This window comes from Lycium barbarum, chromosome 6, assembly GCF_019175385.1.
Source record: "Lycium barbarum isolate Lr01 chromosome 6, ASM1917538v2, whole genome shotgun sequence".
NCBI classification, from domain to species: Eukaryota; Viridiplantae; Streptophyta; class Magnoliopsida; order Solanales; family Solanaceae; genus Lycium; species Lycium barbarum.
The window spans coordinates 122,341,740-122,366,463 of NC_083342.1; the positions used below are offsets into that span (position 1 = coordinate 122,341,740).

Below are 24,724 nucleotides of genomic sequence, written 5' to 3' on the forward strand. Positions count from 1 at the left end.
TTAAATAATTATAGTTCAAATTATTAAATTAATTTTACATGTTTAAAACGAAACAAAGTAGAAATTTGATTTTCTATTTAAACGAAGAACTCTATTTTTTAATTTGTATTTATATATATAAACATAACAAATAAATGACATGGCGAAATAGCAAATACAACAGTTAAATATCTAGATTAGATCTCAGATTAATCTACCTTATTTATCATTTGATCTCCATTTAATATTATTTTTTCTTTTACGATTTTAATATTTTTTCACATTTATTAGAGTAAGAAATATATAGATATATATCTATTTTAGTAAACATAACAAATAAATAACATGGCGGAATAGCAAATACCACAGTTAAATAGCTAGATTAGATCTCAGGCTAATATAAGAAAATAAAGGAATTGTATGGTTTGACTACTTAACCTTTTGAAGAAAAGCAATAATATGGAGTCCATGTTTTTTGCTGTACAATGATTTCATTTGCTCCATTAATGGGTTGATACGCATGCGGTAATCAATCCACCATTATTGACTTAATGGAGATACTTTGGGAATTACATGGATATTGCTTAATTTTTTAATATAGGGTCCACGTTTTTTTTAATATTGCTTATTTTTTTAATATGCGGTCCACTTTTTCTTTTATATTGCTTTATTTTTTAATATGGGATCCACTTTACATGAGTTTGGATGTGATGGGGTCCACCTTTTAAAATAATAATAATAAAAAAATATATATATATATATATATATATTTTTATTATTATTATTTTTTTTTAGTAAACATAACAAATAAATGACATGGCGGAATAGCGAATATACCAGTTGAATATCTAGATTAGATCTCAGGCTAATATAAGAAAAAAAAGGAAATTGTATAGTTTGGCTACTTAATCTTGTGAAGACAAGCAATAATATGGAGTCCACGTTTCTTGTTGTACAATGATTTCATTTGCTCTCACTAATGGGTTGATACGCATGCGGCAATAAATCCACCATTATTGACTTAATGGGGATATTTTGGGAATTACATGGATATTACTTGATTTTTTAATTTGGGGTCCACGTTTTTTTTAATATTGCTTGATTTTTTAATATGGGGTCCACTTTTTTTTTTTTTTTTTTTTTAACATGAGTTTGGAGGTGGTGTGGTTGAGTTGGAGGTCGACGACGAAACCACCTCCACTCATGCTTCTAATATTTCTACTATTAACTAGAGGGTGTATGCCTGTGCTGCGCACGGGCCCAACACTTTGGACTATAGTGTATTTATATATATATGTAATTGCGTATAATTGTAAAAATTTATGTATTGAATAGTGTTATTTGGCAGTGTTATTATGGTTAATTGTCAAGTAGTTATTGCCATTTAGGATTTAAGTCACATCTTAGGTGAATGAAACTGTGCAAGTGGAGGGTAGTCACATTAATTAGTATCAGATTTTTAAATGTTGGGTCGGTGCGTAGCGCGGGCAATATTGTAAATAACAATAAATCCTGAAAAAGAGAATATCTATGGGTTTACTAATACATCAGTGATGCATAATTCGATATCTAAATAGAAATTTTAACATAATTCAAAACAAAAGAATAATGCTAACATATACTACCTCTAAAAGCATACACGATATCCTAAAAGATGAAAGTGAATAAATATAAAAGTAAGCATCTAATGAGAAATGATAGTTAGATAAACATAATATTACAGGCCAAACTCACCAACCAAGATTCCGTAATTAAACAAAGTGGAGCTGAAAAACTAAATATTTCTTCTAATGCAAATGCAAGTGATTTTCTTAACCCCGACTTTATTTGAAATATCAACTACATGTCATGGAAAGAGTTAGATATTTTTTGTAACCAGCAAGTATAAATTGCAAAGCCCATTTCAAACTACCAAAGGGCGTATAATTTGCTTGTTTGAGAAATTGTGGAAGACAGTACATTTGCAAAACTAAAACAGAGCTTAGACTTAAAAAAGAATCAACATAAGTAACACGGTTGAGTCATCTTGTTGCTATGAAACTAAACCAATGTACGGGCCTGTACAACAAACTGGCTGGAGTAAAACTCTACCATCTTATGCTCTTCACAAACATTTTTCAACCATAAAGCCAAAAAGTACATATACATATAAGAAATGATACCTACTGAAGTTATCCTCAATTTAGATGACCCATCATACTCAAGCTGATACAATATACCAGATTTTCTGTGTTGCACACTATTTTCTTGATCAACATGGCAACAACTCCTTTTGACAAATATATTCTCCTTAATCAGATCATACAAAAGGTAGATAGATCTACTTAAGATGAAATACAACTTATCTAGGAAGGAGGTCATAAATTAAGATTACTTACTTTCTTGAAGATATCTAAGAAACATGGAAATTTTGACATTAATTAAAAGTCTTAACTATAAATATTGCTCTTCCCAAAACCAACGTAAGAAGATTATCGTAAGTAATACGGTAAGATAGTATTCTAAATAAATCTTGATTAAGTGAAGCAAAATCTAATCGTTGGCTTTCAATTTTAATCCATTGATCTACTGTATATTGTTGAAATAATCTTCCAGAATGCAAAATTATATTTTCATCATTTCTTATTTGTAGTTTGTAACAATAATACTCACGACAAGAAACAATATTTCTTTTGCGTTTTCCTTTTTGCATGTTTTCAGCTTCCATATGAAGAAAACCATCTATTGAACACATATTTTTTACATTGGGCAATTCTTCGTGTTCACAATACATTAGGTTGTTGGGTCTCACACTTGAAGGTTTTTTTTTTTAATGCCACAGTGCCATCCATTTTGACCGTAAGGCAATAGTAATGGATATTGTAATGAATCATAACAACCATAATAATAATTTACTATTTGACTTCTATTGCTTTCTGTATATATGCGAATATGTGGTGCGGATACATAATTATTATTATCATTTTCTACCCATATTCCACCAACTTCTGAAACTGTTGGTAAGTTGTAGATTCGTTGATCTAGACCAGCATCACATCTAAGGGCAATGTAGAAATCAGACAATTGCGAAATGTTTATTAAAGATTTCAAAAACTTAGAGTAAGGATTGTAAGATTTTAAGATGTCCATCAAAGATTTCACAATTTTTTCATTAAGCTTGTTTGAGCATGCCATTCAATTTTGCAGTTCGTTTTCACTGTCAAAGAAATACAATTGTAAGTTCTTAGCCCTTTGATTAGGTGGAACCAAATCATTTATAAAATGGTACATTTGTCCTTGGACTTTGAAGGTATAAACTCCATTACTTCGTTTTGCTAAATTTTTATCATAAGTTACTCCGAGTGATGTGAAAGCGAATGTGTTATTGTATGTTCTAATGTAAGTTCGAAATTCCTTTGATTCCTCAGTGTTTCCCAAATACAAATTTCTTAACTCTTGTGGCATTTGATATGAAATTAAGTGAATCGAACCATTATTGCAACAAAATGCAGGCGGTTCATATTCAAACTTTTTGGCTCCACAAAATTCACAATTCGGAACATCTTTCAAGCTAATATAGCTGCTTTTTGCTTCTGCACTACTTAAGGTACCAACTTGTACGAAATCTCTTTCTGCATATTAAACTTTAACATAAGCACGAAATAATAGGCAATTTAAGGAATGCGCGACGATTATTATTTTTAGTGAAACGGTTGGAACCAACCTTGATTTGTAGTCATCATTGACTTTTTACCATGATGTGTAGGCTTTGTGCCTAACGATGATCCTGTTTATTCAATAAACAAAACTTTTTAGCTTAAGTAATTTTTTAGGTAAGATTGTAAGTTGTAGAAAAACTGCATAACCTGTTTCACCAAGAAGCAGTGACCGTCTTACAACGGAGGAAGCCTGCTCTGCGAAAGAAGTGCTAACTTCAAAGGATGATCGATTAACTGAAGTATCTTTTGTTGCTCGTTGTTGAGCTAAACATGCCTCCTTTTTTTCTGCTGCCATTAGCTTATATAACTCCTGTCGTCTAGCTAAACATGGCTCCTTTTTTTCAGGCGCCATTAGTTTATATAACTCCCGTCGTCGAGCTAAACATGCTTCCTTTTTTTCAGGTGCCATAACCTTATATAACTCTCGTTGCCTATCATTTTTTTTAGCATTTATGGTTTTAGAAGTTTCTACATTTATCGTCTGACATTGCTGCAATTTTAGGAATATTTTTTAGTAAAGAGACTTTAATGAATGATAATTTTAACAAAACGACTCAAACATTAACCTTGGTTTGTAGTCATCACCGGCTTTTTACCATGATGTGTAGGCTTTGTGCCTGACGACGATCCTGTTTATTCAATAAACAAAACTTTTTAGCTTAAGTAATTTTTTAGGTAAGGTTGTATGTTGTAGAAAAACTGCGTAACCTGTTTCACCAAAAAGCAGTGACCGTCTTACAACGGAGGAAGCCTGCTTTGCGAAAGAAGTGCTAACTTCAAAGGATGATGGATTAACTGAAGTAGCTTTGGTTGCTCGTTGTTGAGCTAAACATGCCTCCTTTTTTTCTGTTGCCTTTAGCTTATATACCTCCCGTCGTCTAGCTAAACATGCCTCCTTTTTTTCAGGTGTCATTAGTTTATATAACTCCCGTCGTCGAGCTAAACATGCTTCCTTTTTTTCAGGTGCCATAACCTTATATAACTCTCGTTGCGTATCATTTTTTTTAGCATTTATGGTTTTAGAAGTTTGATCTTTTGTACATTTATCGTCTGACATTGCTGCAATTTTAGTAATATTTTTTAGTAAAGAGACTTTAATGAATGATAATTTTAACAAAACAACTCAAACAAATGTACAATACATATTTTCTATACTCAAAGTAAATAAACGACAAATAAAGACACAGGCAAATGCCAAAATTATAACAACAAAATAAATTGAAGAAGCAATTAGACGATAATCTAACAATGCAGAAGAGTGACACTTACTTCAATCAAAAAAACTGAACCTGCATATGTACAAAATTACTGCAACACAGAGTCAAACCTGCAACAAATAAGATCAAACGTAGAACTTATTGACATAAGCATTTGTGATTGAAAGTTTCAAATTTATGGTAATGGCAAAAATCAGACAACATTGACACTATTATGTACTTCACACAACATAAACACTATTGAAAAGTAGGCATCGATAGAAATAGAATTACAACAATAATTTGTTTCACCTAAAGTTTATTAATCTTTCCTTCAAAAGCCACGAAATTCAGTCACGAAAAATGTGAAATTGAAGAGAACATGAAGAGTAAAAAAAAAAATTAAATATTGTACCCACTTGTTTTGGTGCTCAAACAGGCTGATAAAGATTTGTTGATAGAGGTAGCTTGTTGATTTTGATGATAGAGATTTGCACGAAATTCAGTCACGAAAAATGTGAAATTGAAGAGAACATGAAGAGTAAAAAATAATAATTAAATATTGTACCCACTTGTTTTGGTGCTCAAACAGCCTCATAAAGATTTGTTGATAGAGGTAGCTTGTTGATTTTGATGATAGAGATTTGCACGAAATTCAGTCACGAAAAATGTGAAATTGAAGAGAACATGAAGAGTTAAAAAAAATATATTGTACCCACTTGTTTTGGTGCTCAAACAGGCTGATAAAGATTTGTTGATAGAGGTAGCTTGCTGATTTTGATGATAGAGATTTGCTGATAGAGATTTTTGATGATATAGATTTGCTAGTAGAGATGGATTTTGTGAGAAGTCTCAGGAAAATATTAAAAGGGGCAGAAGAAGATTGGAGCCTTCTGGATTTGGCAAATAAAATAAAATAAAGTATATAGAGCCTTCTGGATTTGAAAAGGAGATGCTGAGGCTGACTTTACCATTTAGTAGTTTTGAAATTACAAGAATGCTCTTGGTCGTGCTATAGGCATGTCGACCAAAAAGGCCCCAACTGGTGCTTCTATATAGTAGTAATAAGTGAAGGGTTGGGTACGACGAAGGGTAATTCAGTAAATGTATCTTTGGTCCTTCAGGGTATTTCCGGTATTCTACAAATGGTCAAATAGTAACTTTGGCACTAGATTTTTTCTCACTCTAGGTGTACTTGCACTCCAAAATTCTGGAATGATCTTTCAATTTGTGTCTCTGGAAGTGTCCATCTTCGTCTTCACCCTCAATTTGTGTCTCTGGAAGTTCACCCTTGAGGTATGCTTCTCCCTCTTGCCCTAATTTTCTTCAAATTTACCAATTTTATGGCTTAAATTCATTGTTATTGTCAGAATTTTCATGAACTCTCTCTTCAATGTTCTTTGGCTTTTTTTCCATTGTACTGCTGAGCTATTGTGTGCTGCTTCTTCCGATTTTTCTGGTGGGTTCTTTTGGTTGCTTCCTTTATTCTTATTATTTTTGTTTGTTTGCTTAGCTTTCTGGTGATGGGTTTGCTTCAAAAAATGTAAAAAATTTAAATGACAAACCTGGTTGAAGAATACAATGTTTAATTTTTTGTTGAGTTTTGGGACTAAATTTACTGCACTTGGAATTTGGTGATTTAGTAGCCTTCTTGCTAATTTTGGGTAGAAAGTAGAGTCTTAGTTTTGATGTTGTTCCTTTGAAACCATTACTCTAAGCAGGACTATAATGAAAATATAGAGCTTTGTTGACTAGGTTTTCTAATTTGATGTCGGAGAAATTTGATTTATCTTTATAATATATAAAGTAGAATCTTAGTTTTGATGTTGTTCCCATGAAACCATTACTCTAAGCAGGATTATAATGAAAATATAGAGCTTTTGTTGACTGCGTTTTCTAATTTGGTTGCTCCATATCGTCGGAGAAATTTGATTTATCTTTATAATATATAATAATCTTGTGTTGAAAGTTATATCAAAATGGTCAGCTCAAATATGACCTGTAAAAGGAACCAAATCCCATCTTTTTTGGTCGAGCAGTGAAGAAAGTGGGATTACAGGGCAGGGCCTTAGATGTTAGTGAGGTCATGTCAAGTTTGAAATTAAAGGCAGGGACTTTTCAAGTGTAGATGCACTTCCAAAACAAGTGAACATTCTTCTTGTATAAATGAATAAAAAATTGTACAACATCATTGATGAGTGTTCTTTTAAACTTTTAATGGTGTAAAATCTTTAATTTGTACCATGTAAAATGCTTCAACAACTAATAGAAACTATTAACAGAAGACAATGCTCCAAGTTTGCCTAGCTTCCTCTAAGAGATTCTAAAACCAAAAGAATGTTATAATGTAATAGATTCAACAAACGTTCTAAAGTTCGTAAGTTGTCATGATCTTGAGCCAAAGCCATTGATAAACTACTTTTTGTAATCAAGATTGTATCATGGTTTTAGGTGTAAACTGCAACATAAGAAAAAGAGAAGGACAAACTTGTGAGCACATAATGTAGTATGGATCCAATTTACAGTTTCAGTTTACCTGCAGCAAGACACAAAACACATCCCTATAAATTTCTCTTATGACTGAAGATGCTCCTTAGTAGAATTCGAATAAGATCAACAAATGAAAGTAAGAGAGATTGTCGAAGTAATTCTCACCAATCATTTTGTTAGAGAGTGCACTCACCAGAAACATTTACTTTTCATCAAAACAAAAAAAAATCTCATTAGTAACTAAGCAAAAGTTTACCACTAAATTAATTTTGCTGTTAATGATAGAGAATGGTGGAAATTTCCATGCATCTGCAATCAGTCAGAAAGTTTTAATTGCTTTTAGTAGTATTTGGCTATCACTATTTGTTTGTCTGCCAACCAAAATAAGAAAAAAGAAAAGCTAAAGTTCAGAAACTGAAAAGATCCAACAGGATTCAAGAAAACAAGATCAAAATAAGTACAAGAATCAAAAGAGATTTAGCTAGAATCACTGAAAATGAAAATTTTATCATCATTTCTACGAAAAAAACCAAACATGTGTCCCACTTCTACACACTTCTTCCAATGATCTTTATATATTGAAAAAAAGGAAAAACGGCTCTCCTTACAAATTTTAAAAGCTACCAGAACATCAGATCTATTCACCCTCACTTCACCTTCTCCGCTTCTGACATTGTTACTGCTCCTCAATACAGACCCAATTTCTCTACTTTGGTTCGACTTAGTCTTCGGTGGTGTTGTATCAGTGAGTTACAGTAAGTTATTTTCCTTCTATTCTTGGTAGTTAATTTGATGCACAAATAAGAGTGAATTATTCTTGGTAGTTAATTTGATGCACAAGTAAGAGTGAATTGATGACTAAAATGAATACCTAAGTTCATAGACATGCACACCTAATAACAATTTCTTGTCGTACAAAGAAACCCACTGGTGTTATGACTGGGTTATAGAGTGTATTTCGTGAATTTGTATTTTATTTAATTCATTTTATTATATAAAATCACCTACTTTTTTCATCCATTTAATTGGCATATAATGGTCCTACAATTTTGTTTCACATTAATTGTAGAAATAAGTGATTTTTCATATCTGTGTCTTTCAACTCGAGCTCTTTCATATTGAATAATACAAGCCAATTTCCTGGAAATGTTGTTGGATTATTTCTTTATGCTTGCTGATTTTGGGTGAGTCTTCTATTTGATTGATATGAGTTGGCTTCTTCATTTGATGTTTTCCTCTAAAAGATGGCCTGTTTTTGCTTCTCTGTGGTGGTGTTTTGTTCGCTGGTTATTTCTATGTGTGGTATAGAATAAATATTTAAACTTACAAATTAAACTTTAATATATAACTTTATAAAACACTTGAAAAGTTGATGTCTAACAATGAAAGAAAGGTGGATATTCAACACTAGAATTGAATTGCTTAAAAGTCTTTGAGGGGACTTAACTATGTAAAACTTACAGATTCTCGTGAAAGCAACTATTGTCAAATAATCTATAGGACTGTAAAGAGCAGCTTTTGAGTACCAAAATGGACCATTTGTAATAGCTCTGGAACAATGAATCATTATCTTTCTATCTATTTATTTAGTTTGTTTATGGTATCCAAGCCCCTTTTCCAGACAAGTTATAGCATCATATACTTGTAAGTATAGTATGTCTTTTTCCTAATATCATATAATTCTACAATTTTGATCATTTTGTAAAAATATTGAGTTTTTTGTGTTGTTGTGCAATTTTTTTCATGTGGGGTTGTTCCACTGTGTCAAGTTCTTGAACTTTGCTTAGTTTTCTTATGTGGCATTCTTTCAAATCTTGTGAAGAAAATTGTATTACTGTTTGGGATTGTGACCATTTCAAGAATGTTGATCAAGATTGTATCTGTGTTGGGAAAATTTACATGGTTGATATAATATGTTTTCTTTGTAAAATAGAGAATGTTTGTTATCATTGTCAAAAAAAAAAAAAAAAAAAAAACAGAATGATAATTCTCCATCTTTGGCTCTGAAATCACTTGTTACTGTGTTGTTGCCTAAAGATTCTGTACTTGTTAGGCATGTGCAACTATCTACAAGGTAAAAAGATTGAGTTTTTTTTTGTGTTGTTGTGCAATTTTTCTATGTGGGGTTCTTTCATTGTGTAAAATTCTTGAATTTTCTTATGTGGGGTTCTTTCAATTGTTCTTGTTTGGATCTTAGCTTCATTTGCAACCCTCTACAAGGTGAAAAAAAACTGAGTCTTTTTATATTTTTGTGCAATGTATGTTGATGGTTTATGTGGGGTTCTTCCATTGTGTCAAATTCTTGAATTTTCTTATGTGGGGTTCTTTCAATTGTTGTTGTTTGAATCTTAGCTTCATCTGCAACTCTCTACAAGGTAAAAGTTTGAGTCTTTTTTATATTTTTGTCCAATGTTTGTTAATGGTTTATGTGGGGTTCTTACATTTTGTCAAATTCTTGAATTTGCTTAGTATTTCTTATGCGGGGTTCTGTCAATTGTTCTGTCTTGGTTCTTAGCTTCAATTGCAACCCTCTACAGGGTAAAAAAAAAATAATTCTTTCATGTTCAATTGTAAAATGGTGTTTTCTTTTGTGAATCTTCATAAAAGTTTGATCTTTTGGAGATGAGTGCAATGTTTGTTAATGGGGTGTCTTCCATTGTATCAAATTCTTGAATTTTCCTTTTGTCTTATGTGGGGTTGTTTTTATTGTTCTTGTTGGGATCTTAGCTTCATTTACTCTCTTGAATTTCTCCACCTCAGATATCAATTTTGAAGATTCTAGGGGTAGAGGAATCCAGGATCCAAGAATTTGTAAGTAATGGAAGTGTTTCTCATTTTGTCAAATTCTTGAATTTACCTTTTTTCTTAAGTGGGGGTTCTTTTCATTGTTCTTGTTTGACTCTGAGCTTCATTTACTCTGTTGAATTTCTTCAGATCAAATCTCCATTTTGTAAAGGAATTCAATGGTCCAAGAATTAATTTTTAGAATTGATGCACCTTGAATACCTGGAAAATTGTGGAGGATTCCTTTGGGGACACCATTGGCTCATGCCAAAGAAAACTCTCCTGTTAACTTGTAGCCATTGTTTAACCCACTTTAATTATTTTTCAGGAGATATAAAATGACACAGCGACTTGGTATATATGCAATCACTCCTGAAATACCAGACTGGACCTGTAAAGTGCAAGTTGTGGATATATGCAAACCAGGAGAAGGTTCTCACCGAAAGATAAAATATTTGAACATGATCTTTCAAGATGAACAAGTACTTCCTTTTTCTAGCAAAATCAATTATTTATGTCTATGTATGTATAACATTTTCGAATCAATTACTTACATTGCTTATGTATATTTGTTTCGTTATTTTTTTATGAATCATTCACAGGAAGACCTAATAAAAGCTATTGTTTACGGTGATGAAATCTCCTCTTATCAAGATATATTCAAGCTATTCCACACCTATTTGATAACGGGTGCGCGCATACAAGTACCAAATTTGAGATATGAAAGACCCTTGCATACATTTGAGTGGATTATTGACAAAAAAAAAACCATAGTTGATCCAATTGAAAAGGATAGTCTAGATGAGGATGAATTGCCACTGCCCACAAAGCTGAATCTTACATCATTTGAAGACATCAACAATCAGGCCTCCCAGTCTACCAAAGAGCAGCTTAAGGACGTAGAATTTAGTATGGTTATATAACTTCTTTTCAGTTTAACTTTTGACACATTCATCTATTAAATACAAATTGTTTTGCCAATAGATATACTCGCAATTGTTTCCGCTGCTTCCCGCCAAGGTTTGTTGCAAAAGTCCAGAAAAGATTGCAAGAACTCATTCTCATCGATACTGAGTAAGTGCATTTGTAAATTTTTCAAAATCCTTATTGTTTTACAATTAAAAATATACGACATATTTACCTTCTTTAATGTAACCTGCAAACAAGCTTTCACCTTCACACTATGGGAAGAAACTATTATTGAGGATGAAGGCAGGAAGCTCCTTGACCAATTCCAAAAACGTCCTATTATCTTTGCCAGGCGTATTGGGGTATCCAAGTACAATGGTAAGCTAAATTAATAATGTAAGTTTGTATTTCATAAATAAAAAAATATTATTTCAATTAATATAGATATATTACTTTGTACTTTGTTAATGTAGGTTCATCGTTGACAACAAAATTTAACACCACAATACAAATTGATCCCCCTTATTCCCAATGCCTACAATTGCACACATGGTACCGCATTACTCCAATCTATATTCTGCTTGATTCTTCCTAATTATTATTATCCTAAAGTTTTTTAATTTTTTCCTCAAATAGGGTCACAAAAAACAGAGAAATGCTTGCTTCTTTCAGTCTGAGGAGCACATCTAAATCTGGATCTCTTATTAACGTTTCAGTAGATGAACAAATAGTCCCAATTGCAAATGTTCAATCACAACAGGACGTTACTATAATTTCTATTTACATAATTCATAATTTCTGCCTATACTTATCCTTATAATAAATAGTCTCACTTCCTTTTAATGCAGGGGCATTCCTTCTCCATTGAGGCAAAAGTATCACTTCCAAATAAACTCAAAAGTTGCTATGTTTTACTATGTCCCAACTGCAAACAAGAAGTCAGAAGTTTAATAAAAAGAAAATTTCTGTGTATGACTTGTAAGCAACAAAATATGTTAATTCCTAGGTATTTTTATCTCTAAGTTTACACATACGTCCAAACACAATATTTACCACAATCCTTCTATTCCTATAAAAAAATAAAAAAATTATCTTTTGCCCATACACACTTGCAGGTGCAGATTTGATGTAAATCTCCAAGATGCTTCCGGATCAATAATTGGGATAATTATGGACAAAGAAGCAGAAAAATTATTATCCCTTACCGCAGATGAGATTTACGACCTTGCTTCAAATGAGGTGAACATTCTAACTGAATAATATACACAATATCACTTTTCAATTGATCAAACAAAAAGCTAAAATATATTTCTCCCCGGGATGAGTTGCTACCAATGCAGAATATTCAAAGCAAGCTAAATCAGAACTTTTACATAATTCAAGTGAAAAAATCATTCTCCCGCAGTTCTCAAGCAACATCTGGAAAATTGTACATTTTGTCTTGCACTGAAAAAGGAAAAATGGTGCATTCTCTCCCTGAATCACCAAAAACTGACATTGAAGAAGGCAACAAAAGGAAAAAGAAACATTTAGTTTCCTTTGATGAAGAAACAGAAGTACCAACCGAGCGACGTCACTCGCTCAAGCTGAAACAAAAACTGGAGCCAACAACTCCAGTAAAAAAGAAATAAAGGTCACCACAAAATTTCCTTTCTTATTCCTTGTATGAATATATTTATATTATATCTTTATACACTCTTTCATTCTTTCTGGTAAACACATTTGCAGGATAACCTTTTTTTGCAATCACTTTTACGTTTTGCGGAACAAAGGTAATTTATATCAAAACTTATTTACCCTATTCCATTACTTAAATGTTCCACAATTTTATTTTTACAAATTTTTAACATCAACCACAACTAAAATTTATTCATTCTTAAACAGTTCTTTTGTAGGGAAATCAATTCTCTTTTGAAGCTTGCTTTTGACTTTTTGTCTTGCAACTACATGTTCCAACAACATATACATCCATCAAATAAAGGTAATAAAAATTACATTTATTCAATTAATCTTAATTTATTTTGCCCAATTTACTACTTTCTTATTTCTGAATTTTTATTTCTTTGACTCTATTTATTTATTTATAGGGGACGATGTTCCCTATTTCTTTAGGGATTTAGTCTGTCAATTCGTCCTCTATGAAATTCCAATGTAAGTCTCCACTTTAAACAAGTGATTTGCTCTTTCTTTTACCCATATTATGCATTTGTTTTGCCTGCTCCTGCTTCACGGCTTAAAATTGTGATTCTGTAGCTTTTATAGTTGGTATTAGAAAGTGTACTTTAAAAGCATGACATATATAGCATGAGAATAGAGCTATCTTTACTGAACCCTCTACTATCTTTTTAGAAAAATCATTTTCGGTCTGACTACATTTGAAGGAATCTTATTAGCTGGTTGTACATTTCATATGCCGGTCGACATGTTTTGTAGTTTTGTGGCCTCACAGTGGTATTGGCTTCAAAGAACTAAGCTTTTTCTTCTTTTGGGTTTTACAAAATCTACTGGAAATAAATGTTTTTCCTCAATATTGATTCCTGAATATTGTTTACTTGGAGAGATCTCCTTTTATGTTACAACGCTTCTGAATGAACATGGCATGTTAAGTGAGAGTATGCAAGCTAAGATACTGCAAGTTTTCCAAGACCGTTCATGGTCAACTATATTTTGATTGTCATGATGATTATTTGGTTTTTGAAGATGTTAATCTACACTTATTAACCCGTTTTAATTGTTTGCTCCATTTTGGAATGGATAACTTCAACTATATTTTTTTTATAAGATTTCTATCTCCAAATAATATCATATAAGAATAGTATAGCTTTATTTCTCTATAGTTACTGTTACAATGTGTTAAAATTTACTTAGCTTAACTGCACAAACTATGAGGCTGGTTTATACTAAAGGGGTGCATGCAATATGGATGGAGAGAAATAAAAGGCAATTTGAGAAAGTGTCAAACACTGTGGAAGCAATAGCAAAGGAAGTGGCAATCACCTGCAGCATCAGAGCAGCACCAGTCATTAGCAATGTTAGGAGGTGAGGACATCTCTTTGGTCTACCAAGTCATCTATCGAGTGGATATAGAAGGTGACTGTAAGAACATTTGTATATCATATCTCTTATCACTTTGATACATAAACAATTAATTGAGATTTTGACATTTTTGCAGTATCTTATGGCCTTTTGCTAAATATTATGTGGAACTAAAAGTACAACAAATAGGAGCACCATCCATGTATAATGAAGAACCAACAAACATGAAACACTAACTAGAAATCTCGGGAGGGCACATTACACCAAAGGCTTTAATCAGTATGTTGTATCTCCAAATCCTTTCGGGGTTCCTGTTCTGGTCAATTGCTTAGCATTTTTTTAAAAGGAATTCTTGGCTCAACTTTCTTATGCTATACTTACTTTTTCTCAAATCTTTTATGTGCCTCCTCAGCTATTGGGTATTTTGCCATAGGTATTATGATTTGTTAGAGATTTTTTTCCAGCAGAGATAGTGATGTTAAACTGGTGTTTATTTTAGCTGGTATTACAATGTGTAGGCAAAGTGAAAAAAAGTTTTACTTCTCAGAAGAGTGAGTCATTCTTCCTACCAGGTGTCCAACTGTAGACGCCACGTGGGTTGAAATTAATTGGAGTATCAATAGCTTTTCCACGCAAAATACTGAAATTTTGAAAAGAGGACGTGGAAACAAACATTCAAGCAACACACTCCAAAATGTTAAACATAAGTTTTTTTTTACAAACTTCGGTGGAGTCCAGCGTAAAAGCACAAACTTTTGAATTTATTTGGTAACTTTTCGATTTCTCGCTACTAAAGAAACAGCCATGTATGTATTTCAAATAAAATTTTAGACATTTTGAAATTTTGGGTAGTTTTTTGTTGGATTTTCCACATGCATGTTCGTAGTGTTGTGATTTTTCTCAAAATCAATCAATTTTACTTACATCACCACATATTCTTGAATGGGGGTTCTCTTCCCTTTTTCCTGAATTATTATTTTGTTATTTTTTTATGAGATTTCGGTTAAGCCATATAGTTTGTCACAAATTTGATGTTTCTCTTAAAAGATGAATTTTAGTTGAACTTCTCTTGAAGATTATACTGAGCTGATTTTTCAAGGAATATTGATTCTAACGAACATTTTTTTTTATTTCACAGGTTTTTGAAAGTGGAAGTTGCTCAAGGCTACAAAAGGGGACACTGCTTCGATTTTAAGAGGGTAATTTCTGCACCTTTTTTGTTATAATGTTATATGCTTAGTTTTATAATGCTAAATGGTTGTGCTTTATATTTCACGTTATATTGTATAGATGTGTGTACTTAAGGCATAAATGGGATCAAATGTGCTTTATATTTCATGTTATATTGTATAGAGGCGTGTACTTAAGGCATAAATGAGATCAAACGGGTATGGTGTTGTTATCATTGTATTTCATAGGAGGAAGAAAATTTCCTAGACTCGTTATGAGAAAAAGGATTCTTTTCCTCTAATTGTTTCCTGCCATAATCACTTATTTTTCAAGTTACCTTTGAGGAAAAGTGTAGGAAAAATAATCATAGAAAGTTGATGCACGGCTGAGAAGCGCGCATGTAATTCTTCTGAAAAAAGTTTCATATTTTTAATTTTTATGACACTTTTTGCTCTTTTTTTTTCCTTTAAGCATTTGATTTGCTATATATCCAATTCTATGTTTAATTTGTTTAGTTGGCCGATGTGAACAGGTTGGGAAGCAATTACTGTTTTTGAAAGTTAGAAAGCCAGAAATAATGCAATCGAAGAGTACAAAATGAGATCAAAATCAGCCATGTTAGTCAAGAGCAATGGATGGCATTATAGAGATAAAATCTTTCGAGTGGTAATCTCTTCCAAAATATATGCTTTGCTGCTTCTACTTCTTGAAAATTTGCAGGGAACTTCCCTTAGTTCGATAATTGCTACTCAATTAACTTGGTTTTGGTTTCATTCTTCACCTTTTAATTTGGACAACTCTTATGGTTTGTTAATAGAATCCTCATACTACTGCATGATTTTGAACTTTTATTCCAACTCTCTTAAAGATTGATGGTATACCTTAAACATTGCATTACAATTTGCAGATTTATCGGGATACTGTACAAGTTTTTCTTCTCTTTTCCACAGCCGACAACAACTGGTTGAATCCAGATTGTACCCGCTTACACCAAGAACATCAAGAATTTCACAACTTTTCTCTTTCTAGCAAGCTTAGCAATGTAATAATCTAACTTTGTTCCGCACAATATGAAGCATATTATGTTATGAGTAATATTTAACTTAATGGTACTGGTTCCTTTTTTTTTAGTTAAACTCCTACAAAACGAATAAGGAAGTACCTTGCAAAAGTCAGACCACTTTTATATCACAACATTCTGGCCATCTAGTAGTATAAATATTCGGCTCTTCTTTTTAATGTATCAAGTTAGATATAAGAAAAATCTTATTCTATTTGTGAACCAGGTCCACATTTTTAGACATCTATGTGGGTAAGCATATCAGAAGATTTTTTGAGTGTTTTAACTCTTGTCATCAATCAATCATTGTCACTATGAATGATCTTACTCCGTTTGTAGACATAAGTCCTAAATTATACATAGGTCATATGTCATTAATATGTACATTTATAAGTGTTTATGTGCGTTCTGCGTATTTAATTCATCATTTGACCACATTTCCTATTACGTTAACATTAACAATTTTAAATAAATTTTGAAACTAGTAAAAGAATAACACAAGTTTATTAGTTCCTTTTATATTTAAAGTTTGGCAAAAATACAAAAGAAAAACAAAAAGGAGAACACAATACATTTTTCTTAACTTCTCTTTGACGGGGTGGATGCATCTTTTGAAAATAAAAGTATATAGGGGAGGCTATCTATCTAATTTGAATGAGAAAGCAATGGCAGTGATGCAATGATACAGAAAAGTTTTTAAGCTTGGTCAGCTAAATACTATTCTTCTACAACTACTTGATAAAGAAAATTAAGACCATGCATTTTAATCGCGCTCCTTTTTAATTCCTTTCTCATTATTTAATGGCATGAACAATAATGCTTCCTTGCTGATGCCCTTCACATAACTGCATTTCAATGTCCTTTTTCTGCTTCTCTTTTTCACTAATCTCTTGAACACCAATTTCTTCATCAAATTTGACTGGCTTCAACTCGTTATTTTTTCCCCACAGTACTCCATAAAGTCCCAAAACTATCAAAACTGACCCTACCACCCTGAAATTTTTCAAACATACATTTAATTAATTAAGGATGAGATATTCAGAGAGGTCAAATAGTGATGATTAATATATACTATAGTCTTAATTAACTTACGTTCCGATGTAGATTTTCTCTTGAAGCAAAGCCCAACTGAGAGCAGCCACAATAACTAGCAATAAGGGATTGAATACAGAAACATAGAGAGGGCCTTTTCTTTCTATACACCACGACATTAAGCAGTAAGCTAATGCAGTGCACACCACTCCCTGTAATTTATAGGTAAATGTTAGTTTCGAACTTTGTATAAAATGTTCAGGAACATGGATTAAACTTATATATACCGAAAATGTGAGTAACTTTTTTGTATTCTTAATGTAATTTAACCAATTGTATCAGATGATCTTCTTACTTTCGAGAAAACTAGTTTCACTTATTTCGATTTACCTATAGTTATCCCGTAAGTAATTTAATAGTAAAACGGTTTTTTATATTGTCAGTGCAAATTAATCTATATACTACTATTGATGAAGACGTACCGCATAGATGGCAGAGACAGCTCTGATGCTATGGCTCAAGGACCAATCAGATATATTATGGTCAAAGCAAAAGCCAACGATCAAACACTGAAAACTGGCCATTAGACACATCAATGCTGAGCTAGAATAGGGAGCTGGATACACCATGCTTACTCTTGCCTGACCAACAAAATTAACATATCAAACTTCAATTTACCAATAGAAAATAAGAAGTAAACTAGAATACTGATTTGATATTATTTTCACCTGAAGGATGGACCAAATTCCCCAAGAAACAGCACTAACTATGAGGAGAAAAGGGCCAAAGATGAAATTTCCATGGTTGCTGGTGCTTTTATTTTCTGTCATGTCTTGTGCATATTTCCAGTGGATGTTGGGTTGATCTATTGGAACTATAGATCCGTGGTAAAATGACAATAACATAGCACCTCCTACACATAATATGGTTCCTAACATCTTTGCTTGCCCTGCTTTAGTCCCAAGTCCCATTCTTTCAAGTCTGCCAAAAACATAAAAAAGCAAAAAGGTGAAAAGCGAGATTTTTAATATTATTCACAGTGGATTTTGTTATATTTATATGACACGCAGTTATTATTTTTACACGACCAGTGTAATTTAACATATTATAGCATGTTCTTCATCATTTTTATCAGGTTAATTACCTTATAAATTAATGTTTATATAAAGTTTAAACTCATTTGGGGCTTTGTTTTTTACGACTTCAAATGGTATAGAAATGGAAACTTTTGAGATGATAATAAGAAGGAATGATTAATTACCCAAAAGGGATAGCTAGAAGGAAAGTGACAGCTGGGGTTAGATTTGACAAAGCACATGCAATAGTTGGAGTGGTATTCTTGAGGCCAACAAAGTATGTTATCTGATTCATACTAACCCTGCAAAATTAATTGAGCCTTTCATCAGGAATTTTTTAACTTCAAAGCAAATATTGTGCATCTAAGAAATAGAAGTTGAAGAAGAGACTCACCCAAAAATAGAGCACAAGAAAATCTGGAAAAGGATGGAGGGAGTCAACTTTGGCCTTGTTTTTCTGCACAAGTACGTAAAACCCACTTCATATGTTAAATGAAGAACATAAAAAATCTTTCACAAACTTCATCTAAATAATTTACTAACAGGAAATTTTTTAGATAAGAATTCCCTTAAAGGACGTTCTAATGTCAAATGCCAAATTTGTATAACTAAATAAGCTAGGTGTATATTTATTTTTTACTATAGTAGTTCTATATCAGTTTCCTAGAGTTATGTGATTACATTTTTGCTAAACTAGGCTGCATGACAAAAAGATTGGAATACCAAAGACTGTTAATCAACGTAATACCCAAGACAAAGAGAGAATTACTAGCTGATGTCGTACAAGTAATTAAACTATATCAATATGTACTGTACTTTATTAATTTTCTAGAATGACCAGAAGGAAGTTCTTCTGTCATTTTTTTTTAAGTGAAGAAGTGTATACATGCTAATAGTAGGTAAATTAAATGTGTTTCCTCCAAGGTTTGAGGCTTCTGTAATGCTCCTATATATAGCCTTGTTTTGAATTTGTTTATATTCTTTCTCTTTTACGCAATGAAAAAGACGCATGCCTTTTCCTTAAGAAATAAAATCATACTAAAAAATCAAGAAAAGAAAAGAAAGTGCAAGATTCGAGGCATAAAAGAAGGTGCGAATGAAGAAGCAAGCTGGTAAGCCATGAGTATATTGTGAACCCTTGCATGGTTCCAAAGATTAATAAAATAGTAGTCATGAAAAAATCACCCGACTGATGCATGAAAAATCACATCAAATTAACCAACCAAAGCATCCTAACCAAAGAAGTACATAAAAAATTACAGTATTATTCGTTTTGGATTAAACACTATGCTTGCATTTAAGCTATTGTAAAAATCTTGGAACAAGAGTTGAGAGATCATAGAAGCCATTCATGGTACTGTGCGCAGTAGTACTTTACAGACTGTAGGTTATTTAATTTATGGCCTCATATCGTACCTTTCCAAGAAATAAGCGAAGGGTGCAATTGCAATGGTAGCAAATATTTGCCTGTAAGCCACATGAACAAAAGCGTTCATACCAGAATCCATAGCAAGCTTCGAAATAATGTTCATCCCTGCATAGCCTAACTGCACAATCACCATTGTCAAGAATGGCAACAAGTCACTTCCCATATTGTAATATTATAATTTCTTCTTCTCCTCCAAATTCACAACTTCTTGAGAAAACAAGAAGAATGAAAATGAAGAAAGAAGAGAAATGAAAGAAAGGGAAATGTAAGAAAAAGGGTTTTATAATGAGAGCGAGAGAAGTGTTTGTTATGTGTGATATTTATATATACTAGAAAGAAATTAAAGATATAGAGAGAAGGGTTTTGTGAACTTCAAGAAATGACCTGTACTATAATGGGAAAAAAAAAACAAAGAAAAGCCGTCAATAAAACCGTCAATGGGGAGGGGGGGTGGGGTTACTTGTAAGACATGGTAGCTTATTTTCATGCATAGAACTTGCCATTAAATTCTTGCATAAGATCAAGAATATTGAGGAGAATAAAGTAGCTTTCAGTTAATAGTATCTTTAGTGATTGCCAGCTTTGGCCTCTTTAACAGAAGCTTGCAGCAACCAAATTCTATTACATTTTGCCATGTCAGCTGCTTGCCTGCTTCCACTAAAAGCATTTTTCGCGTATGTCAGCAAAAGCATGGAGAGTACATTTGACGGTTTCATTCCCATTTTGGTTTGGAATTGTGTATCATTTCACAGATACCCTAATTTTACATTATGGGGGATTTCAATTGAACTTATCTCATATACTGGCACAATGTAAAAAGTATTTATACTAGTACTAATTTACGTATTAATATCGATTATACTAAGGTTATCGACAAAACGAACTGTCTAAGTCACTTTTTTTTTTTTTTCACAAGTATAACAACTAATTACCTTTTTTAATTTGTTTTTCATATTACTAATTGGACTTATTATGAATATAAGTACTTATAGCTATTTCTAAATTAATCTAAGACTTAATATAATTATTATTTACCTTCAGAGTCTAGAAACAAAACTCATATTTTCATCTATATATATCACCAAAGTGGGTTTTCCCTTGTTTTTTTTTTTTTTTACTTTTCATTTTGGGGGAGTATAATGAGGTGGTGGAAGTATGGTTGTTTTGTCTTCAAGAATCATAGGAATGAAATGTATTGGCTTATCTGTAAAAGGACATATGATTGGGTTTTATTGAATAATTTAGAGGATATGGAAATTGTTGTGACAATGAATCAATGATGATTTAAGCCACAGTTATAATGAAGAAAACCGACGCATCCTTTAGGGGGATTATTGCACACGTATCTTTTCAATCATTCATGAAAGATAGTAGAAATTATATTGTCACGAGAGGGTAGCACATTGATGAAAGATCCACGTTCAAACGAACTAAAGTTAACAATTCCTCCTTTTGAAGAAGAAGATATTTACTAGGGAATAGTAACTTATAAGACTAATTAAAGAGCAGTCCAGTGCACAAATCATCCCACGTTAGCAGGATCAGGGGAAGGACGCATCCCAAGGAATGTGATATAGACAACCTACCCTAATGCAAGGTTTATTGGCTACTTCCATGGCTCGATTAAAGACTATCAATTAACTTATAATTAACATTAGTAACTTATAAGACTATCTGACTTAAAAATATTTGAAAAAGAGAAAATGCATTAGTAACTTATGCCTATCGATTTAAAACCAGTTGAAAAAAGAGAACAATGGTACATATGTAACGGCATTTCTTTTAATAAATTAAAATTAATAAATACCTTAATTGCTGATATCTCTTTTAGGCTCCAATCTACTTTCCCTAACAGCAAGTGCCTGGTTCATGTGTAACGGCATAAAGATACAATATAGTACAATATTTTGGAAGACATAGTCAATCACTTAAAAAAAGTCACAAAAATATTTCCTCCAAGGCAAAGTGCGCATAAAGCTCTATCTTGCCCGCTATTGACTCGAAGCATTTCGAAATCAGAATTTTCACCAAAGAAGTTAAAATATTAAAAAGACAATGATATTCAAGCCACTGATTTCGTGACTATACTCTCAAATAAAGGGATGTCCAATTTTTTTGGCAAAGAGCGATTTTTCCTTTATGGATCTTATGCGGCATGAATCTGGATACGAGTCAATTCATATCATATGGTTATACCTTAAAAAAAAGTCCCAATATTCTCTTTATTAAATATTGATTTTATTAGAAAGTTTAAATAATTTGAAAGAAAAAAGAAGAATTGAAGAAATTGTAAATGTAGTAGTTCACTTGGAGACGAAGGTTCACCAAAGTGGTAGGCTTATGTATCCCATTTCACATTATTCAGGTGAGGGATAGTTCTCTCGTGTGAACTACGCTTTGAAATCAAAACAGCTATTGTTTGTTCTTATCATGATTTAATTCTATTCTACTAAAACTAAAAGAAGCCGTAAACAGCAACCAGATCGATTAATGATCAATTCAATCCGTACTTCCTACCATGCAATAATTAGAAGTGACAATTATTATAACATATCGTCTAACAATACGTTTTGAGAAATTTAATAGGAATTCAGATTTATGTGAAACTCATCAACCAAAGAAAAAAATGTATCTCATAGCAATACCAATGATCATATAAATTATTGGGTAATTAATTTGGGAAGCAACCATGCATGACAATTCAGATTGGGACCCTCCTATATACCTTCCTGTCCCCCAATTCTTTTCCCGGTGGCAACAATTTTTATTTGTCAATGTTTATGATAAGAAACTCTGACTTTGAATCCAACCTGTGACTCAGCTAGCAATGTGCGTCTAGGTTTTGTTTACGTTTCTTATGTTTATATTTCCTATGATTTTTAGTACCTACCTATCTAAGCTTATTAAGAAAAGCTGGTAAAATAAGTCACAGATAGAACGCGTTATTAAAATCTTAGAAAATAAAATTTGGGAAACAAGTATTTCATAGTGGGGCCTCGAGTCTGATTGATCAAAAGTGTTCCAGAGATCAAAACTAGTTGACCGAATCGGAAGAGGGCGGAGTTAGGATTTGAAATTTATGAGTTCGGGATTCTAGTTTTTTAAAATTGTCAGATTCTAAATTAATAATTTGTACACGTTCAATTTTTTTTTATATATATACAAATACAAGGTTTTTGCCAAAATTACTAGGTTCGACCGAACCGGTAACATAAGTTCTAGCTCCATCCCCGGAAGGAGTCCGCAACTTAAATGACCCAAAAATTATCCAAAGGTACCAAAATAACCCAGTAAAAAAAAAGTGACCGAACTAACCTTTGCACACTAAATTAGTGCGCAATAGGACCAAACTGCAACTTTGCAGTTAAGTCTTATTGCGCACTAATTTAGTGGGCAATATGGGTTTAATAAAAACCCTACCAACTTCATTTTTCCAAGTTATTCTTCTTCACCTCCTCTAAAAACTGATTTTCTTGTAATGTTTATAGGATATGGGCGGTTGCAAATATTTTCGTTGGGAAGATAGCATTCTCGTGGATAAAACGGTGGCGGCAAAGATTAAAAAGCCTCTTGTTGATAGAGATACCGCAACTTCACGTATCTCAAGAGATACAGTGAAGTTTGACTTGCAATTTAAGCTTATGGAAGCTAAAGAAATGATTGACCTTTTGGAGGTCTTGCTAAAAGAATCCAAAGAAAAAACAAAGTTTTTCAAGGCTAACCTTAGAGGAACTCAACACGAAAAAAATGCTTTGAAAGAAAAACTGAAATTTTAGAAGATTATTTGTGCTATGTTGTTGTTGTTTATTATTTCTATGTATTTTGTTTCTTAAGTTTAATATTTCTATGTATTTTCTATTTGTTTTGTTATTTTTATGTACTTTGTTTTTACTAGTTGCACGTTTTCATTTATTATGTAATCCTCACCCTTTACGTACTAATTTATATTATTTTATTTTTAAATTGTTAATTGTTGAACTTTTTATGTATTATTAACTCTAAGAAGATTATTTAAATTAATAATAGACTATAGCAATCAAAGCAAATTAAAAACATACTAAAAATATTCAAATTGGTGACTTCATCATAAACTAAAAATACAAATTAACCGCACGAGTTCAAAACTTAAATTACCCAAAATCTAAGAGAGTGAACCAAAATAACCCCTAATCATCATCAGAATAGAAGTCCTCAATATCGTCCTTAGAACAATATTTTGGGTTTCTTAAGACATATCTTTTTTCTGTAGATGTTAATTTTCTACTTGTTGATGATGCTTGTTCTTCGTCCAACTTTAGCATGTAAAATCTACAAGTCTTGCTAGCATTATGTTGTTTTCTTTTCTAATCCTTTGTACGGCAAGCTCTCAAGTTTCTGGACCTACTCGAGGCATGGTTATTGAGTACCTTATTGGGATTTGACCATTGAGATTTTTCAAGTCACGAACAAGACGTTTTGATTCGGCATGCCGATGTGCCTATTCTCGGCGTAACCCGCAAAAATATTCTCGTGGATCTGAATATTTCATGCTGCAAAAGTCATCATTATGTTCTATAAGAAGGTGGGGTTTCAAATCGTCTAGTTTGGAATCATTGTTATTAAGAAAACTTGGTTCACTGGAATAGCTGCTATGATTTGAACTATCATCACCACTGTTATTCGAATCCTTTGAAAGGAATAAAGACCAATCTACATTTCTACTACTCGACATTGAATATGTTGTACTCTAATAACAAATGAAAGGCTACTCTTATAGATGGAAACCCCCAAGTACCCTCGGGGGTGGTCATTATGCCCCTACCTACTTACTTTATTATAAAAAAATATTAATCTTCATCGGACATCTCACAGTACGAATCTCACTT

At 32.3% G+C, this 24,724-nt stretch overlaps 2 protein-coding genes and 1 long non-coding RNA gene across 28 annotated transcripts; 1 reads left to right on the forward strand and 2 right to left on the reverse strand.

Moving 5' to 3' along the window:
- Nucleotides 1–2,557: 2,557 nt before the first annotated feature.
- Nucleotides 2,558–5,685, reverse strand: LOC132598481 (uncharacterized). Of its 2 annotated transcripts, XR_009566583.1 has the most exons (4): nt 5,293–5,685; nt 4,386–5,004; nt 3,683–4,306; nt 2,558–3,590 (listed from the first exon to the last, which is right to left on the reverse strand). It is a non-coding gene; the product is annotated as an uncharacterized LOC132598481 (long non-coding RNA). The 2 variants fall into 2 exon arrangements; XR_009566582.1 differs by having other exon boundaries at nt 3,683–5,004.
- Nucleotides 5,686–5,937: 252 nt separating this feature from the next.
- LOC132598478 (uncharacterized) lies at nt 5,938–16,369 on the forward strand. 25 transcript variants are annotated; one of them, XM_060311357.1, is made up of 19 exons: nt 5,938–6,169; nt 10,124–10,174; nt 10,476–10,629; nt 10,750–11,056; nt 11,132–11,221; nt 11,315–11,434; nt 11,530–11,608; nt 11,693–11,819; nt 11,905–12,062; nt 12,172–12,295; nt 12,382–12,689; nt 12,785–12,828; nt 12,941–13,037; nt 13,144–13,207; nt 13,925–14,146; nt 14,229–14,371; nt 15,231–15,291; nt 15,795–15,928; nt 16,170–16,369. In XM_060311357.1, exons 3-11 carry the CDS (start codon nt 10,486–10,488, stop codon nt 12,685–12,687), a joined length of 1,455 nt encoding a protein of 484 aa, XP_060167340.1. In that variant the 5' UTR covers nt 5,938–6,169; nt 10,124–10,174; nt 10,476–10,485; the 3' UTR covers nt 12,688–12,689; nt 12,785–12,828; nt 12,941–13,037; nt 13,144–13,207; nt 13,925–14,146; nt 14,229–14,371; nt 15,231–15,291; nt 15,795–15,928; nt 16,170–16,369. The 25 variants fall into 25 exon arrangements, with proteins under 25 accessions (XP_060167340.1, XP_060167343.1, XP_060167348.1 ...); XM_060311360.1 differs by having other exon boundaries at nt 13,925–14,095; XM_060311365.1 differs by having other exon boundaries at nt 13,946–14,146.
- A 446-nt stretch (nt 16,370–16,815) lies between these two features.
- On the reverse strand, nt 16,816–20,160 carry LOC132600101 (WAT1-related protein At1g09380-like). Its single transcript, XM_060313218.1, has 7 exons — nt 19,847–20,160; nt 18,825–18,887; nt 18,616–18,732; nt 18,083–18,335; nt 17,837–17,995; nt 17,415–17,566; nt 16,816–17,315 (listed from the first exon to the last, which is right to left on the reverse strand). The coding sequence occupies exons 1-7, from the start codon at nt 20,020–20,022 to the stop codon at nt 17,117–17,119; spliced, it is 1,119 nt and encodes a 372-aa protein (XP_060169201.1). The 5' UTR covers nt 20,023–20,160; the 3' UTR covers nt 16,816–17,116.
- Nucleotides 20,161–24,724: the final 4,564 nt, after the last annotated feature.